The 18432-nt window shown below is 39.3% G+C and overlaps 4 protein-coding genes across 7 annotated transcripts; 2 read left to right on the forward strand and 2 right to left on the reverse strand.

Moving 5' to 3' along the window:
* The first annotated feature begins 1722 nt into the window (after positions 1-1722).
* Positions 1723-3251, forward strand: LOC125193026 (LRR receptor-like serine/threonine-protein kinase FLS2). Its single transcript, XM_048090727.1, has one exon. The coding sequence runs from the start codon at positions 1735-1737 to the stop codon at positions 2929-2931; it is 1197 nt and encodes a 398-aa protein (XP_047946684.1). The 5' UTR covers positions 1723-1734; the 3' UTR covers positions 2932-3251.
* A 1380-nt stretch (positions 3252-4631) lies between these two features.
* LOC125191759 (RCC1 domain-containing protein RUG3, mitochondrial) lies at positions 4632-7537 on the reverse strand. Of its 2 annotated transcripts, none has more exons than XM_048089170.1 (6): positions 6941-7537; positions 6496-6635; positions 5859-6053; positions 5595-5723; positions 5362-5517; positions 4632-5131 (listed from the first exon to the last, which is right to left on the reverse strand). In XM_048089170.1, exons 1-6 carry the CDS (start codon positions 7486-7488, stop codon positions 4938-4940), a joined length of 1362 nt encoding a protein of 453 aa, XP_047945127.1. In that variant the 5' UTR covers positions 7489-7537; the 3' UTR covers positions 4632-4937. The 2 variants fall into 2 exon arrangements, with proteins under 2 accessions (XP_047945127.1, XP_047945128.1); XM_048089171.1 differs by having other exon boundaries at positions 6496-6642; positions 6941-7114.
* A 4914-nt stretch (positions 7538-12451) lies between these two features.
* On the forward strand, positions 12452-13126 carry LOC125197228. Its single transcript, XM_048095944.1, has 2 exons — positions 12452-12867; positions 12935-13126. Exons 1-2 carry the CDS (start codon positions 12523-12525, stop codon positions 13019-13021), a joined length of 432 nt encoding a protein of 143 aa, XP_047951901.1. The 5' UTR covers positions 12452-12522; the 3' UTR covers positions 13022-13126.
* Positions 13127-14000: 874 nt separating this feature from the next.
* On the reverse strand, positions 14001-17884 carry LOC125195908 (protein FAR-RED IMPAIRED RESPONSE 1). Of its 3 annotated transcripts, none has more exons than XM_048094191.1 (8): positions 17733-17884; positions 15185-17341; positions 14990-15046; positions 14802-14870; positions 14619-14681; positions 14467-14535; positions 14338-14382; positions 14001-14242 (listed from the first exon to the last, which is right to left on the reverse strand). In XM_048094191.1, exons 2-8 carry the CDS (start codon positions 17294-17296, stop codon positions 14189-14191), a joined length of 2469 nt encoding a protein of 822 aa, XP_047950148.1. In that variant the 5' UTR covers positions 17297-17341; positions 17733-17884; the 3' UTR covers positions 14001-14188. The 3 variants fall into 3 exon arrangements, with proteins under 3 accessions (XP_047950148.1, XP_047950150.1, XP_047950149.1); XM_048094193.1 differs by lacking the exon at positions 17733-17884 and having other exon boundaries at positions 15185-16811; positions 16894-17025; XM_048094192.1 differs by lacking the exons at positions 14001-14242; positions 14338-14382; positions 14467-14535 and having other exon boundaries at positions 14619-14717.
* Between the last annotated feature and the right edge of the window lie 548 nt (positions 17885-18432).

Below are 18432 nucleotides of genomic sequence, written 5' to 3' on the forward strand. Positions count from 1 at the left end.
TATTCATAAATCTTGCATACTAACACCAGTAAAATTTTGAGCAAAAGTAACTTCAGTTTGTTGACTAGAATTTCAAAAGTTTCAAATTACTAATATACCTTCGTAACAGACATGAGGTATCTTGTCCAATAAATTCGATTTAAAATGTATTGAAAGAATAAAATCATAAGTGTCGGCAATTGAAACTAGATATAAAATTATAATTATCTCACATCGGTGTTCACACAGACCTGAAACCACTATATAATTTTAATGGGTCACTCCTCCTATTATCAATTGGTTTTAGGATGTAACCCATGATCAGAGCGGGTCGCCGATTGTGGGTCAAATTTAACTGACCCAGCAGTATATCTGGGCTAAAACCGAAAACGACAGTATATCTGGGCTTAAAATTTGGGCCAATGGTTCAACCGACAGAAAAAATTGGGCCAGATGTCCAATCGATCAAAAAAAAAAGTCCAACCCCTTCAAGTTCACCTTGAAGGGTTTGATGGAGGGTGTTGGCAATTGAAACTGGATAGGAGTATAAAATTATAACTATCCTACATCGGTGTTCACATAGACCTGAAAGTACTATATAATTCTAATGGGTCACTCTTCCTATTACCAATTGGTTTTAGTATGGAACCCATGGATTTCTATCGATAAGTATTTTTTTGAACGATATCAAAATACTCATCTGGTCCAGAATATATATATATTTGTAGTCATTTGTTTGTGTTGAATATTTGTGGTCTACTTTTGGACCTTTAGTATTTAATTAAGTGTTGAGCCTGTCCCATGTTGATTAAATGCTCTGGCCCAATGTTTGAGTAATGTTGGCCCAACCCGACTTGATCCATTACTTACCCAAGCTGCACCGATGCTTGCCACGTGGTGCTCTCACCAGGATCCAGCTTTGTGGCCGTTGATTCTGTGTTGTGTTTGTTAAGTGAGAGGCCGACCTCTCACTTATCAATCAATAAAGAGGTCCTGGTAATTAGCGAATCCCGAGTGATCTGATCCCTACAGTTTGGATACGAAAGAAGTTGGGTATTTGAATATGAAAAGATCGAAAATACTTGTTTGGGAATAAAAATTCTATGATCTTGACATACCAAGTGGCAATCTGACTTGGTATGTCCAAATAATCACATTTTGACGACTAGAACTCTAAAAATGTTATATTTCATGTGATTAATTAATGTCTAGATTGCAGGACTGAATCTATTTATTAAAATTAATTTATTTAGTTGAAGAAAAAGTGCAACATATTTGAATGGGTGGTAACAATAGTTTGGTAGTGAAAACAAGATGTGATTGCGACCCCTTGATGGTCAAAATCCAGTTAGCTGTTGCTGCTAACTCCCAAGTGCCGTGTCAGATAAATTCCACTCTGTAAATCTCTTACACCAATTTATTTAATAAAGCCTGTCCATAGTCTATAATACTACACGCTCTCTCTCTCTCCTCAAATTGGCCCTGAATTGTATACTTTCCTCTCTTTCACCCCTATATTAACATGCAAATATTTGTCATTTGACATATCTTGGCATTGTCGAATAGTCTACCAACAACGGTACAAAATAATCTCCAATTAATTAAATTGAGTAACACTGCATAACATGGATGCCGAAATTAATAATAATAATTCCACGTCAGATCCAAAGCCACCCTCACTATCACCAAATGCAATCACACTCCTCACTGTCATATTAAAGCCCCCCTCCCTCTCCATTCACTCTCTACAACAATATGGCCAAAAATTGGGTGGTGCTTCCAATCCTCCCCCTCCTCCTCCTCTTCACACAGGGCAGCACGCAAATCCACCCTACCGACCTCGCCGCCCTCCGCCAAATCAAGAACTCCCTCACCGCCGCCCAATTCTTCTCCACCTGGGACTTCTCCTCCCCCGACCCCTGCTCCTCCTTCGCCGGCCTCACCTGCTCCGGCTCCCGCGTCACCATCCTCACCCTCGGCACCGGCCTCTCCGACTCCCCCGGCCTCGCCGGCTCCCTCTCCCCCGCCATCTCCCGCCTCTCCGCCCTCACCCAGCTCATCCTCTTCGCCGGCATTGTCACCGGCCCCATCCCGCCGGACCTCGCCTCCCTCCGCCGCCTCAGGGTCATCTCCCTCACCAACAACCGCCTCACCGGCCCCATCCCGCCGGACCTCCTCCGTCTCCCGGACCTCCACACCCTCGACCTCAGCCGGAACCGCCTCTCCGGCGCCGTTCCGGCGCCGGCGCCCCGCCTCAAGATCCTCGTCCTCGCCGGAAACCGCCTCTCCGGCGAATTTCCCGGCGACCTCCCGCCGGAGCTCATCCACCTCGACCTCAGCGGAAACTTACTCTTCGGCGAACTTCCGGCGACTTTGCCGCCGGCGCTCCGGTACCTGTCGGCGGCGAGCAATCGCCTGTGGGGGCCGCTCCGCGGGTCCCTGGACCCGCTGAGCGACCTCGCCTACGTGGACTTGAGCATGAACCAATTCAGTGGGCCCGTCCCGGGCTCGCTGCTCCGCCCTGGCGTGGCGACGCTCCTCCTCCAACGGAACAATCTCTCCGGCGGGATTCCGGCGTCGGCGCCGTGGCCGGCGGTGGAGGGGTCGACGGTGGACCTGAGCCACAACTTTTTGTCCGGGGAGGTGGGGGCGGCGCTGGCCGGGGTGGAGACGCTTTTCTTGAACAACAACCGGCTGAGCGGCGGCGTGGCGACGGAGTACGTGGAGAGCGTGGTGGTGGGGACCATGAAGACGCTCTACTTGCAGCATAACTACCTGACGGGATTCCCGTTGGAGGTGGGGTCCGCGCTGCCGGATGCGGCAGCGGTGTGCGTGTCGTATAATTGCATGGCAGCGCCGCCATTGGGGCTGGCGGCGTGCCCCGTCAGCGCCGGAGACCAGCTATCGAGGCCGGCCTATCAGTGCGCCGGATTTCATAATTCTTTGGATTGATATTTTTGATATAGCTCTTTTTTTTTTTTTTAATTATATCGGTTGATATTATTAACCGGCTATTCTATGCAACACAAGATGTAATAATTATAGATTTGATGAAATTAGAGAGATTGCAAAAGGATGGTATACAGAAAAAAAAAAAAAAAAAAGGTATTAAATCATGTGTTGCATAGAATTTCCATAATTCGCAATATTATAGTATATGAAGGAGTGGCAATATAGGTTAGTGTCTCTCTCTTTTTAATTTTATATTTTGTTGGTGTTGTTGGTAATTGTCTGTTATTACTTTCAAATATATTTTGTCTTTCATATCCTTATATTCATTAAATTAAATTTTGTCTTCGTCGCCTTTTTAAAGTTAATTATTAAAAGTTGTGTAGTTGAAACCGACTCAATATGTGTAGTTCTACAAAGTGTGCGTGTTGTTTTCAAATAAATCTGTACAACTTATTTGTACAGTCCAAATCATGTATTTATTGAAATTAATTAAATCGTCAAGAACATATGGCGGGACGTTCAAGTGTAGGTGAGATGTAGCATTTTAAAATAATAACCTTAGCATCACAATTACTATATGATTTGAATTAAGACATAGGAATCTAGGTCATGCAAATTGCATTTCTTAATAATTGCTCTAGATGTGTTATGTGTAGATACACCTAACATAATCCAAATAAAGTACATGCCTATCTTTTTATATATCTATATAAACATGTTCACAAGGTTTCTAAATATTAATCCTCCGAATATATGAATCATAAATTGTAATTATAATTTGTTTCTCTATTCCTCTCAAGAATCCCCAAAAGTATATTTATTTTTTAATTGGTGAGATTCTGACTACTTTCAAAGATCCAACATAAAAGTGCAACATGAGTAATCTTTTAGTGGAGTATAATTTACTGAAAAGCACTAATTTAAGAAGAAAAAAGTTATGGTGATGGAGTATATATTTACTTATTAAAGGAAGGAGTATATAGTATTTTAAAAAGAGAGAGTAAAAGGAAGGCGTTACAAAATTACAATCATTTATGGGCGCACGCAGAGCAGCGGGTGTTGCACATGCATCCCGGCGTCGGTGTTTGTGGGTCCCATTTGGGGATCTTTTCTCTCTCTAGGCTTATTTACTCTCTCCAGTCCCCTTCTATTTTCTCTCACTTTCAAGTGAAGATTTGTATGTTTGCTTGTGCTGTAAAAATACAGGTTAAATGATCACAGAGAAAGAGCTAGAAGCTAAATTAAAGTAACTTTCAATACTATAAAATATTGTTTGGAATATAGGTTATTTTATTTGTTTTGAAATAATGTGAGAGAGAAGGTTATCTATATTGTTTGAATATTTCAAGACTACCAAGTAGTACTGCCTACATTTTTAATTCATTACTCTCTTTTTTTCACCTAAGTAACATTGAATAAAACTTCAATGCTGGGGCTATGGCCAGACATTACTCAACAACAAGTCCAAGAGTAATGCAGTTGAAACTTTTCAGCTTTTAAGAGGTTACTTTATCTATTTTCGTAGATAATTCAATTAAGCAATGTATTTTCAATTGTTTATGTTTTATTTTAAGCATACAATACAGAGGAGGGAGTCCAATATTATTATTTCTGCAAAATCAAAGTTGAAATACTGTTTGCTCAAAACTTGTTCATGTGGCATTCAAAATGATTGACTATTGACAACTCAAATAGAGTAATGAGACATAAAAGGACCATCAAATATAGGGCCACACCATCAAAATGTTCCTAAAACATAAGGTCCAAGTAGGGTACACCAGATTATTGCAGATCCAATCTTGGTCCGAGTCAAAAGCACACACTTCTTTTCAAGCAAACTTACCAATACTATCTCTTTGTTACTTTTCATCATTTCTTCACTAAATCCAGAAGGGTTAGGAGATATCCCAACCACTGATATATGATAATAAACCTGATGCTACAAACAATGCTGCCAATGTCTCAGCAGAGTAGACCATTTTTGAGGGGGATAGTTAGTTCACCTGTCAGCAACTTGATCTTGAAACGAGGCACATAGCATGAGAAGCACCAACAGAAACAGAAAGCACTTTGTGGTCTCCTAACCCATCATCATCGGAGAGAAATTTAACCTCGATAGGAGACGATTGTAATTCTGGAAGTCCAGGAACGCCAAGTTGACTATCTGCAGCGTTCCCCCACATGTATAAGCTCCCTTTATCTGGTCAAGCAAAGAGCATTTTTCTCAGTAATCCCTTTATAATTTGTTCAATTATCTAACAAATTACATAAGCAAAAGAAACAGAAACAGAAAGAGAATGGAGTATGAAAAAGGAGAAACTGTATCAGTCTTGTTGATATCCATATGCCATATATCAAAATTTTGTAATTCTGAGAATTGTTTTGCATTAACTATAAAAATATTTGTGCAGATATAAGTAGTTTTAGTACCAGTTACAGCAGCTGATGATGAACCTCCACAAGCAATATAAGTGACCTTCTCATTAGCTAAGGCCACAACAGGTTCAGGAACTTTTCGACTATGAAGGGAAGAATGACCTAGTTGACCATGTCCTCCATGCCCCCATGAAAGAACTTCTCCCTTATCTGATTATGTATGCACGACAAGGAAATGTCAGATACATAAAAGCTTTAAGACTAATAAGATTTGCATATATCCGTACCAGTCAAAGCAAGAGAATGATATCCACCACTAGCTATTTGCACTAAGCGAACATCTTTGAGACTAGGAACAGGTTGGGGTTTCCAGCCACCAATTTTGTCACCTCTACCAAGCTCATAATTGGAGTTTGCTACAAAGGAAACATATAAAACTTCAACTATGCTGGAAAGTATAAATGGTTCTGGAAAACTGTAATATTTGGTATTGGTTACTTATTTTTGCAATTTCTTCAATCACATCAAAAACTAGGAAATGGAATACTTACCGCCCCAGTTCCAAAGCTGACCCCCTTCAGTTAATGCCATAGTGAAAAAGCCGCCACATGAAACAGCAGCCACTGGCTCAGGCATTGCTTTTACTTCAGTAGGCGTGCCGAGACCACCAGCAAAATCTGGGCCACGACCAGGACCAAGACCCAATCTACCATCCCCTTCATCTCGCCCCCAAATATAGAGTTTCCCTTTATCACAATATCATAGTAGGAGATTTAGATACAATAAACTACAGTATTTGAAAAATACAGCAGTATAAAACTTCAGGACTTCAGATTTGTAGTACCAGAATATAGACGTGACAAATCCGAGTAATGCAAGGGCACAGTATAAAAGTAACTCTCCCTCTATCCTCATGCCATACTTATGATGCATATAATTCTATTCAAGCTAATGGGATGAGATCACTACCATTGAGGCGAATAAACTTACACTCAGATGTGCAATGCTAACAGAATTAAGTCATCCAATATATGATGGTCGAGTGAGTTAAAAATAGCAACAACTCAACATATGATACAATAGGTTTAAGCTTTCAAGAATCCACAAAAGTTGAATCATCCAATAATCTAGAAAGGAAAGACTTGTCCGTTTAACAAAAAAAATACTTCAAGAGAACAAGTGTCTAACCAGATTTGGTGATGGCAGCTGTATGTGTTCCACTGGTTGCAATATGGAACATTTCTTCATCCCAAGATCCTTCGACCATTTTAGGCAACAGCTCTCTGTGATAGACCGAATGCCCAAGTGCACCAAATCCACCATAACCCCTGAAAACTTCATTTCGTAAAAAGAGGTATCAAGATTTGCAAACAGTATAGCCTGATTCAAATCGATGGAGGCCAGAACATGCAATGAAATCATAGTTTTTGAGTTTTGTCTGACAACGAAATTTAACTACAGTTAAGATGCAGAAGCGTTGTGATTACAAAGACAATTCTTCAAAATGCCTATTACTATTAATCTCCACAATAAACAACTCAGTGAACAGAACTAAGCCAAAAGTTGTCCCCAGATCACTAGCTACAAATCAATCAAAATTAAAACGAAACAGAGTACTAAATCATGCACTGACCAAGTAAATACGCGGCCAAGGACATCGAGCGCGACGGAATGGAGGCCGCCGAGAGCAATGCTTCTCACATCAGATTCCAAATTAGGGTTCCGTGCAGGAACAAAAACCGAGGTTTCCTGGCCGAATCCAAGCCTGCCGCCGTCACCTTTCCCCCAAATCCACAGCTTTCCGTCCACCAGCAGACCCGAATGGAATAACCCGCAAGAAATACCCACCTCCAACGGCGACTCGCCATCACTGAGTTGGGGGAGACGGCCGGGTACTGAGCGAGTTAGGGAGAAATTAGGTGGGGCAATGATGGTGCATACCGGCGCCGGGTATATCCTGGTTTCCTCGATTCCACCACCGAGCTGACCGGAGGCGCCGCGACCCCATGAGAGGAGCTGGAGGGTAACAGATTGATCGGCGGCGGCGGTGGATGAGGAATTTTTGGAGTAATCGTATATAAGAGGAGGCGAATTGGTGGCGGAAGAGGATATGCAGCGCGACCAATTGCAACTGAAGGTGGAAGACGAGATGGACGTAATGATACGGCGGCGGACGGCCATACCTGGCGGCGGCAGAATTTTGGGGTTGGGGTGGAGAGTTTTAAGCGGTAAACCACAGATATAAATAAAAACATCAAATTATTTATCTAGTAATTAAAATACTTCAAAGATATGCCTGGAATTAAATTAAAATTGGTAAAGTAAGAGTAGTAAGAGTGAGGAAGAGAATGGTAAATATTGTTCATGCCAGGCACGCAATGAGGTTTTAATAATACGAGATTTCATTGTCTAACACAATAAAAAATTACTGTAATTAAAAATGATAAAATTATTATCAATTATAAAATACTTGTATTTTTATTGAAATTATTTATTGGAAAACTTTTTTTTTAAAAAAAGACTCATCGTTCATATATTCAAATTAGAAAAATAAAATTTTAGAATAGAAATTAGAAATTATTGAAATTTATGTACTTGTAAGCTAATAACATGTCATAATAATTTATTACCTTTTGTCGCGTAGATGGTTATATGGTGTACTCCACATCAGCTTTTATCTAAAATCGGAATTGTTTATCAGGGAAAAAAAGAAAAAAAATCAAAGTTCATGTATTTATATTCATAAATAAAAATTTAATGATAAAAATAAGAAAATATTGAAAATTTATATAAGGCAAATAACTTTGGTTCAATTAGTGATGAAGTGAGAATTAATGCTAGGGACCTAAATTGGATTGTAGGACAAGTTGAAAATGTCGATAACACATCAAAAGAACAGGCACAACGGTGATGTTGTAATCATTATTCATAACAATCTTCTTTCATAACTAAACATCGTAATATAAAATAAATTATAATCGCTATAATAGTACTCCTATAACAAGTACTAAGGGCATCCGCATCGCGGCTCGATGCTGTCTCGGTCTCGTCTCGACGAGACGAGCTGGCATCGAGACGGCAATGCGGCATGCATCTCGTCTCGAAGAGACGAGCCAGCTCGTCGCGCGTCGCGTGTGGAAGAGGTCGGCCTCGAGCTGTCACGCCACGCGCGCAGGCCACGTGGCGCGCGCTGGCGGATAGCATTGACGCCCACTCGCCGGCCCGCGAGTGGGCGTCGAATTATGACGTCATAAATTATATTTTTTTTTAATTCAAAAATTCGAAAAAAAAATTTAAACGGTAAAATGACCATTGCAAACGGTAGAATTTTTCAATATTTTTTTATTTTTCTTTTATTATTCTATAAATACTTCATTCCTCTTCCATTCTCCATTTTACACACAAACATTAAACTCATCTATTTTTTTCTCTCCAATTGTTGAAAAAATGTCTGGCGATGGAAACTCCAGCGGCGGCTCGAGGCTCTCCGGCGGGTTCGACTTGAACTCGTTTGACGATTGGGTGAGCATGTACAACTTTTTGGGTACTTCCGGTTCGTCGTCGGGCACCCAAGGCTCAACGACTCCGCCGGCGTACCAAACACCACATTTTGATGTGGATGTATACTATCGTCCCTCCCCCCCAGAGGTGTGGGCAATCGCCGGGATTATCCCAAATTCCGGAGAATATCCGGCTGAACGCACTTTGGAATACCGGCCGATAGGTGGAGGCTCCGCCAGGATCGGCGTCAATGCGGAGGAGGAAGAGGGTGACCACGAGGTTGTGGGGGACGACACCCGTCGTCCATACAACCAAAAGGAGACGTTGGCTCTGTACGACGTTTGGATCAACGTCTCGTACGATCCTGTCGTCGGGAATCAACAAACCCACATGTGTTTCTGGAAAAAAGTCACCGAAGTTTACAACGCACGAAGGCCGAAGAAGACCTTTGCCCGCAACGTGAAGATGCTCCGCAGTCATTGTGACCGATGACAAAGATGTCAAAAAAATTTGCGCGATATACAGGGCGGAAGAGGCGAATTACCAAAGCGGAGCCAGTGGAGCCGACATTCTGAGAGCGACGTTGCGGGTCTTCAAAGACGACGTCGGTAAAGATTTCAAGCATGTTGATGTTTGGTCGCAAGTCCACCACCTTGAAAGGTGGGCTGGCGGTGTCGAGTCAGGCTCGAAACGCACGAAGCACACGGCGCGTGGCCACTACTCATCTAGTGATGGCGGCGAAGGCAACACCTCACAAGAGGGCACGCCAAACTATGATGCAGGGGGTCTTCCGGTTCACGACGTCGGCCCCAAGGGACCAAGGCGGCGAAGGCGGCTAGAGCGAGGGGGAAAGGGAGGGGGAGGGGCCGCGGCGAATCAAGCCAGGCGGGCTCGGGCTCCGGCACGGGCTCGAACACCCTAATGTCCATGTACCTGCTCGCCATGATGGCTGACACTTCAAAAATGAATCATCGCCAATTTGAAGCCCATATGGACGGAATTGAGCATATGAAAGCTCAACTTGGTATTCGGATCGATCTAACTTGGGTGCACCGCCGACTTCGGGGGATGATTCGCCGGCGGTGTAGTTTTTATAATTTAATTTAGAGTATTTTAATTATGTATTTTTAATTTTTTTTAGGATTTTAATTATGTATTTTTTAATTTTTTAGGCCTTTAAATTGTAATTTTTATTTTATTTAATGAAGTGTGTTTTTATTAATTGAATTTGTTGGAATTAAAAATAAAAAATAAAATTGAATGAATAGTTAAGGGATGAGATGGTTAAGAGATGGAGGGATGAGATGGTTAAGAGATGGAGGGATGCAGGTGCTGTCTCTTAGTTAAAAGATGGGTGAAAAGTACAGTGGGGTCCATGAATAGTGAAGAGATGAGACGGTTAAGAGACGGATAAGAAACTGGAATGCGGATGACCTAATACTTAAATATAGACGATAAAAACATGTACTAAAATTATAGAATTTTTTAAATTAAGAGTTTAAATTTTTAAATTAAATTTATAGATATTATATGATATATTTACATATTTTATGTAGTACCATTATTAAAGTTCATAAGCTTAGTATTACAATACATATATGATTTTTTTTTATTTTAAAAAAAAGAATATTACAAAGTGAACATACATGACTAATGATTAATTGAAAATAAATTAATTAGGGATTATAGTACTAAATTTGTATGAATAAATAAAAGAAAAATGAGAGAGTAGAAAGTAAAAGAAAATGACTACTACATTGGTCAATTGGTCCAAACCCTATAAATAACGGCTAGTCTTTTCCCAATTCCATTGCTCTGCTCTCTCTCCAGAAGTAAAAACCGCCTAATCACAAATTTTCATCTCCTCCTCCACCGCAAAATCCGTTGCCTGTGATCACCTGCGGCGGTGGTGGAGTATCTCGGATCCTCCAAGTCGAATGACCTCCTCCACAAGTTCTCCGACAACTCCGCCCAGAGCTCCATCTGGTCCCCCCGCTGCGGCGGCGTTTCAAGAAAGCTTACTTTTGAGGAAGAAGAACAAGTAGGCTTGCTTAGAAACACCAAGAAAATTGCTGGAAAAATCAAGAGGAAATTCACCGATTCTGTGCGAGCCACCAAGATGAAGAGGCGGGGGAGGAGCTCTCTCCGGCTAAACTGATGGTGATGGAGATGAAAAATTCCAATTTGGGTTTCGATTCTTCATAATTTCTTGATGGATTCTTGAATCAATTTTGATCGTGTGAAATTCGATTAGGGTTATTTGTCACAAATTTTCTCCATTTTCTGGTATCTCACAAAATTAGTTGTACATTAAAATAAAAAATTAGTGAGTACTTACTTATTTTAAATTTGGAGGGTGTATTTTTCATTGCGATCAATTGATTCGATTGGTACTTGAGCACCCAAATTAAAGCTGTATAGTAATTTTAGTGGAGTGGAGTCATTTTTTGTCGGAGTTAATTTTTATGTTAAGGCCTTCGTTTGGTAACAAAATTAGGATCAATTATGTTATTATTTAGTTTTGTGTGAATATAACATGAGTGTGTATTTGATGTTTAAGATAGTAATGAAAACAATTAATTAATTTTTTTGTTTAATCCAATGATTTATATTTAAAATTACATTATAAATGGATATAACTCACTAAAATATAGTACTCCTCGATACACCGGATGGAGTATTAAATGATAAATCTATTCTCTAATTAAATACAATTAAGGATAAACTTTTTTCGATATAATCATTTTTACAAAATTGATAATCATAATTAATTAATGTTTTTTCATAATCAATTAATAATAATTAAGAATGAAAATATTAAAGAAAACGAGAATAGAATGGCGTTGCGTTTCTGCGTTTCCTAATTCAAATTTGGAGTAGAAACGACACAATGTAATTCAAATTTAAAGTAGAAACGGCACAATGTAATTCAAATTTGAAGTATAATGAACCCTAAGCCACCGAGATGTAGAAACAACACAATGTAATTCAAATTTGAAGTGTAATGAATCCTACATTACGGAGATGTAGATCTGATTAAACACTAGAATTAAGTAACCCAGAAAGTATAACTTTTCTGTATGAGTAAACGCTATCATTAGATGACGACATGAATCCTAACAAGTGGATTATGTACCATTTGAGAATACTTGTTTACGATTCCTAAGTGTTGGTTAGGTTTCGTAGCCAAATCTATGGTTGTTGAGGCCATATATTGTTTCTTTTTAGTAAAATTATGTCCATGAATATAGACCATGCTAAACTGAGCCTCCAAACTTTTTCTTTAAATTTCTTTTTCTATGTATTTCCATAGTTATATAGCTATTTCCTTTGTATTTGTAGTTTAGTTCTTAGGTCTCTAATTTAATTTTATCTTAAATTAATTTTCTTATTGCATACAAATCAAATTAGTAATGAAACAAAGTCACCAAACCATAGAAATTAATCACCATAGACGAACTATTAAAAAATAAATAAAATAGTAGTAGTAAGAATAGTGGATCCAAATCACGAGACAATGCCATATTTTTGGGATCAAGTATTAATATTCTCAGAGAAAAACATTTGGTGTGGAAATATTTAATACGAATGTAATGTACATTTTCTGCCACAATAGTCCAAAACCTCTAACGGCTACTTCAACCGATTTACTTTTAAGACAACATTTCTCTGTTCTTTCTTGACAACTAACAAATTTCTCAGCGCAAAACTCCGATGCCTCTGATCTCCTGCGACGGCGCTCCGCCGCCACTCTTAATGGTGGTGGAGTATCTAGAATCTTCCATGTCGAATGACCTCCTCTACAAGTTCCCCGACAACTCTGCCTTGGATTTCAACTACGCCCAGAGCTCCATTTGGTCCCCTCTCCTCCCCCGCGCTGCGCTGCTCACTTATGAAGAAGTGGGCTTGCTTGAAAACACCAAGAAAATTGCTGGGAAAATTAAGAGGAAGTTCACCGATGCTGTGCTTAACAATGTGAGCAGGTGCATCAAGATGAAGAGGCGGAGGCGGAGGTCTTTCAGGTTTTCTCCGCGGCGCCACCCTTCACCTAGTCCCAAGGTACAACTTCTAAGTTTGTTTTTGTAATCTTATAGATTGGATGGTGATATTTTTTGTGTGTGTGTAGGGATTGGCTAAAGTGATGAAGGGTGCAGCTAATCAGTTTAAGAAGAGAATGAAGAAAAGTTCGAATTTGGATTTTGATCATTCTTGAATCTTGATTTTACTCAGATCATCATTTTTTCTCAGTTGTACTACTACTATTTTGGTACTATTACACTATTATTTTAAATTGAATTATGCTTTAAAAGTTTGTTAATTTCCTTTTAAATGAGCAAACTGTTGTTTACATGTTTATTGGAGATTCAATAAGATATTAACCGACACAGTCTGACAGTTTAACGGCATACAAACAAAGAATAATTATCTTGGACTCTTGTCACTAGTATGTAGTTGTAATTCAAAGTGACCGTTGCTATATTTATTGTTTACAGACAATGATTTAATAACACGCTATGTATGCAATATATTAATAAAAATTATTAGTGTGAATTATTTATCATGGAGTGTATGAATTTGAATTTTCGAATTTTCTCGTCCGTGCATGAATTGCCCCTCTTCTGTAGTAACTACTATGTTTATACCTCACACAATCACATTTAATTGTTCAACATTTATACAACAACGTGTGCAAAATTACATATTACTAGCATTCACATTTTATATATAAATATTTTCTAATAATTCTACACTATTATTAGACTTCCACAGCACACGAGAAACAAATGCGTCAAAAATAAAGAAACGTGGACAAGTGCTGGAAGTGCTGATCAAGACGTAGTTGTCATAAACCTAATGGCATGATAGAAATTGTTAACGACGTAATTTAATCTATTATAGTATTATCTGAAAATTATTTTTCCCAAAAAAAAGAAAAGAAAATGACAGTGGAGTTGGATATTAGAATGACTGTGTTGAAGGTGAATCTAGTTATGCTTACAAGAGATTGGTTGATGATATGATGATGAATGAGCAATGCCTCGGCCTTATGAATTAATTCATCAAGTGTTCCAATCATATATCTAAATTAACCAAACTGCAAAAGGCACTACTCATGGCTTCTCTCTCAGAAGAGCTACTCCACATTGTTTATCTAGCAGAATTTTCTAACAACTTTCTAAGAAAAAACACACTGAAAAGAAATGTAAGATGAAATATTGATCACAAATATCCAACTCACAGTTTTTTCCCTAATAACTTGCAACAAACATAAGCTGCGTTTGTTAGGAGGTTACTTGTGGAGATTGAGTTGCTAAATTATCTACATATTACAACATCAAGTTCAAAAAAGGAGAAACCTCGTCATATATGTAGAGCATTCTCAAGCATGTCTAGCCGTACCAGGCAGCTGTGCTGGTCTAATACTTTGCTCATCCTGAATACGCACGTTGCAAAAATCGAGTTATAAAATGTGAACCTATTTCGTGAAGTGATTAGTATGTTTTTCAGTATATCGTTGTTGCAAGTTACCTGCATGCCATAAGTGTACGTCGGTTGTCTAAAATCCAAGTGCCCCTGAAAAGAAACAGCACAAGATAAATACTCTTCTAAGTAGCTGTTGTTAAGAGGTTGTAAGACATGGCAATGAAAGCATATTACCATTGCAGGCATACTTTGTTGAGCACCATAGAAACTGTCATGGCTAGAAGCAAGGGAATGCAATTGTCCCTAAAATTGAATCACAAAATCGTATATGTTACATTGACTCACTCTGGGGCGTATATGTATAACGAGCAAGACAGTGAACCTACCAGTCCCTGCATAGTCTGTTGACCTACGTAGAATGTGTCATTTGGTGGCTCCATCAGATTTAACTGGAGTATAAGAAAGAGTCGTGTTTATAGATAAGACTGACATTCCACAAAAATCGTATATTTAGCACAATACTCCATCATAGAAACGAAACTTTCCACGTCAATTGCATAGAAGCGTACCAGTCCATGCACATGTTGTTGAGATCCATAGTATCCATTTAAAGGGATTCCCTCTGAGCTTAGAGGTTCCTATAATTTAAAACAAGAACATATGATATCATATAAAATAGTATATAATTACTCTCAAGGCATGTCGAAAATTCAACTAAATGTTATCACTTTGATACACTGCAAACTTTATAGCTCACCATTTGCTGCAAACCGTCTTGAGTATCAATCGCAACTGCTTCTGGCTCTGGCTGCGTCTGGGGTAAAAAGTTTCAACAGTGAAAGTCAAAGTCAGGTTTGGTAACAGTTATTCCAGAAAACCTCATACAAGCTTTTGTGCAATGCAAAGAGGCATTAAAAACGAAATGAAATTCAACGGATGTAACAATATTTACCTTTCTTTTCTTGCTTGTGTTATTTTTCCTAATGGTTTTGGCAGGTGGGAGCAGCAGGTCCTCTTCTTCAGTAAAACGAAGTCCACCTGTGTTACTACTGCAATCTACAGGGTTTTCGTTGTTTATATTTACGCAGTTTTTCAGAGCTTCAACTAGAGCGCGGCAAGCAATGTTGTAATTCTCCTCACTCAAGGAACCTTCTTCTCCCAATCCAATAGCACGCTTGCATAGATCGTTATACCTCTGTATCCTATTTCGGATTCTTTCAGTTCCTTCGACCAACATTTGCTTGTTTTTGGCGTCTTTCATCCACCTCTTTAGGATATATTGAGACGGGATACTGGAAAGACCACATATTTGGAGGACAATCATTGCATGCCGACAAAGAAAACCTTTGTATTCAAACATTAGGCAAGAGCAAGAAACCTCTACCTTTGCTTCATTCCATGTTACTACAAAATTCTCATTTTTCTCGCAATCATCAACTCTAAAAGTGGTGTTGCCTCCGTATTCCTTTTCCTTCTTAGGATGGCATCCTACAACACCCAGGACCTCTATCTGGAATCTCCGAAATATAGCATGGGTATAGATTGCCGACATCTGTTTTTCCCAAGGTGAAGGCGACTTTAGTGCCGGCTGTTTGTGCCAGGTATCGAAGTCTGCCATGTCTTCATCTTCGTACTGGTTCTGAATTATTGCCCCGTATTGTCTCACAAACTCTTTCAAATTGATCTTCTTATGAATGTATTTGTCAAAAAAGGAATTCACACTATCCGATCGCTGATGTGGGGACATCCCAGCCAGAAATGTATCCCTCATGAATGAAGGAACCCACTTTTTATGGTCCACATAGATTGAATGAATCCATTCATTTTCTTGTAGCTCAAATCGGCTGACCATCTTCCACCACCTCATGTCAAACTCTTCATCTGTCAATGACTTGAAAATGCACTTGTTGAACTTTTTCATGAAATTCTCGTGCTTTTTTAGCACGTGGGCAAGGGTTTCGGGGACTCTTTCCAAAATATGCCATAAAGCAAAGCAATGGCGTGAATATGGCATAACTTCTTCAATTGCTGATTTCAATTGTTTATCTTGATCGCTGATTATAACTTTCGGAGATTGGCCGCCCATCGCTCTGAGCCATGTCTTCATTAACCAAACAAATGTTGGTTTGGTTTCATCAGCTAGCAATGCACATCCAAGCATCATAGGCTGGAAATGATGGTTCACCCCAAGGAACAGAGCAATAGGCATCTTCTCGCTGCTTTTTGTGTAACTAGTATCGAAGAACACAACATCATTGAAGGTGGCATAGTCTTTCCTGCTTTTTGCATCGACCCAGAACAAGTTCCTCACTCGCTGATCTTCGTTCAAGTCGATTGCATAAAAGAAACAAGGATTCTCCTTCTGGATTTGCACAAAATATTCTAAGACAATTTGAGCATCCCCCTCTTCTAGGGCCAAGAACCTACCTCTGTCAAACTGGTGATCAAACTCATTCTTGGTGAGGCAACAATTTTGACTCACTATAGCTTGTCTCGACATCTCAACATACATCTTCCTCGTCCTCTCACTAACCGCATACAGAATGTCTATGTTACTCTTCTCAGCTAACTTCACATTCCTATGGATACGAAAATGATATGCTAAGGCAGGCAAAAGCTCATGATTGTGTTCCTTTACAAACTCATGAATATACCACTTACCATCCCGTTTCTTCTTCACATGCATACTGGCTTTACAATCCGTCTTCTTAACACTCGGCCTTCTGCTGACACCACTCTCTGATTCTGGTGTGACTCCATATCTTGAACATGCAAATTTAGCATCAATGAATTCTTTTGTTTTCTTTGAGCGGCGGCTGTTTTTGATCGAGGTGGTGAAACCCATAGACTTTGCATATTCCTGATAAAACGAATAGGCAGCCTCATGGGAGTCGAACTCAATGCCATCATGTGGTTCAAAGGTGTCTCCTTCAATCTCCACAGCATCTCTTCTAGACGAACTGCTTACCTGGCCCTCCCGACTCTTTGCAGCATCTACAATATCCACTACATTTGACGCAATGCTTTGTTCACCACCTCCCACATTGTCCTCAAAATCCACCATAGCATCCACAGTTTCTCCAAACTACTGCTTCTAGCATTGATTAAACTGTGAGCACGAGAAACTCAATTATAAGCTGCAAAATACAGAACATGAAAAACTCAAAGAAAGCAAAACACCGGATCTTCCTCACTGCTCATGGAAAATTACACAAAAACAGAAGCTAATTAGAACATCATAGCCATAAACACGATGAAATTCGGAATTCTGCAAAAAAATGGCCTCTAAATTTCTTATTGCTACCGACAAAAATCATCAAAGATTACCCTCATGGATTCCAGTCTATCAATCGGCACAGCCCTAGAGATTCTCATTTTTCGAGTACTCGAAGATAAATGAGGCAAAAATGAAAACAACATATGTGAAAAATTCCAGAAAATCAGCAAAAATTACAAACAGAAATGAAGTGTTAATAATTAAATCACAAACATTGTCTTACCGAAATACTTCGAGAATTCACAATCGTCTCTAGCAGCGCCTTGGATCCGTCATCGTAGTTGATCAGGGTTTTTCAGCTGGCTAATTGGATTCAGATAGAAAAGGGGGTTCTACGATAATTGTATACCGAAATTTGGGAAATTTACTTTCATTTTCCCATCTACACACTTGCTCTCTCCTCATACAATAATAATAATAATATAATAATAATAAATAAATTTATTTATTATCACACCCTTTGTCAATGAAAAATAGTCCAATTGTGTCATTTCAAACGGACACGAATTCAATTACTCCCTCCGTCCCAAGATAAACAACTCATATTCCTTTTCGGAATGTCCCAAGATAAGTGAGTCATTTTCTTTTTTGACATTCTCTCTCCTACTTTTCTCTGCACTTTATTAATTCTCTTACTTTATTCATTTTCCACTTTACTAACAAAACCCCATTTTCTTAAATTCCGTGCCGAAAAATTTTGTGGCTCACTTATCATAGGACGGAGGGAGTACAAATTATAGGACATATACAGAAAATAAATTTTAGAAGGTAGGGTTCCCCTATAAACCATTCGAGCGAAAAAATAGATCATTGTTATTATACAGTTCAAACCATCTATGGAGTCTTGAGCATCAAAATTTGGATTTTTATAGACAAGAAAGATGAATAAGAAAACTTTCATCGTTTTTTGCTTCTATTATGCA

Source organism: Salvia hispanica, chromosome 6, assembly GCF_023119035.1.
Source record: "Salvia hispanica cultivar TCC Black 2014 chromosome 6, UniMelb_Shisp_WGS_1.0, whole genome shotgun sequence".
Lineage (NCBI taxonomy): Eukaryota > Viridiplantae > Streptophyta > Magnoliopsida > Lamiales > Lamiaceae > Salvia > Salvia hispanica.

Coding starts and splice junctions, on each gene's coding strand:
- LOC125193026 (XM_048090727.1), top strand. CDS start 1,735: ATGGCCAAAAATTGGGTGGTGCTTCCAATCCTCCCCCTCCTCCTCCTC.
- LOC125191759 (XM_048089170.1), bottom strand. CDS start 7,488: ATGGCCGTCCGCCGCCGTATCATTACGTCCATCTCGTCTTCCACCTTC. Junction 6,636..6,940: donor CTTGGCCGCGTATTTACTTG/GTCAGTGCATGA, acceptor TGAAGTTTTCAG/GGGTTATGGTGGATTTGGTG. Junction 5,132..5,361: donor ATCATCAGCTGCTGTAACTG/GTACTAAAACTA, acceptor TTGCTTGACCAG/ATAAAGGGAGCTTATACATG.
- LOC125197228 (XM_048095944.1), top strand. CDS start 12,523: ATGCCTCTGATCTCCTGCGACGGCGCTCCGCCGCCACTCTTAATGGTG. Junction 12,868..12,934: donor ACCCTTCACCTAGTCCCAAG/GTACAACTTCTA, acceptor GTGTGTGTGTAG/GGATTGGCTAAAGTGATGAA.
- LOC125195908 (XM_048094191.1), bottom strand. CDS start 17,296: ATGGTGGATTTTGAGGACAATGTGGGAGGTGGTGAACAAAGCATTGCG. Junction 14,871..14,989: donor AAGACGGTTTGCAGCAAATG/GTGAGCTATAAA, acceptor TTTAAATTATAG/GAACCTCTAAGCTCAGAGGG. Junction 14,383..14,466: donor AACAAAGTATGCCTGCAATG/GTAATATGCTTT, acceptor GTTTCTTTTCAG/GGGCACTTGGATTTTAGACA.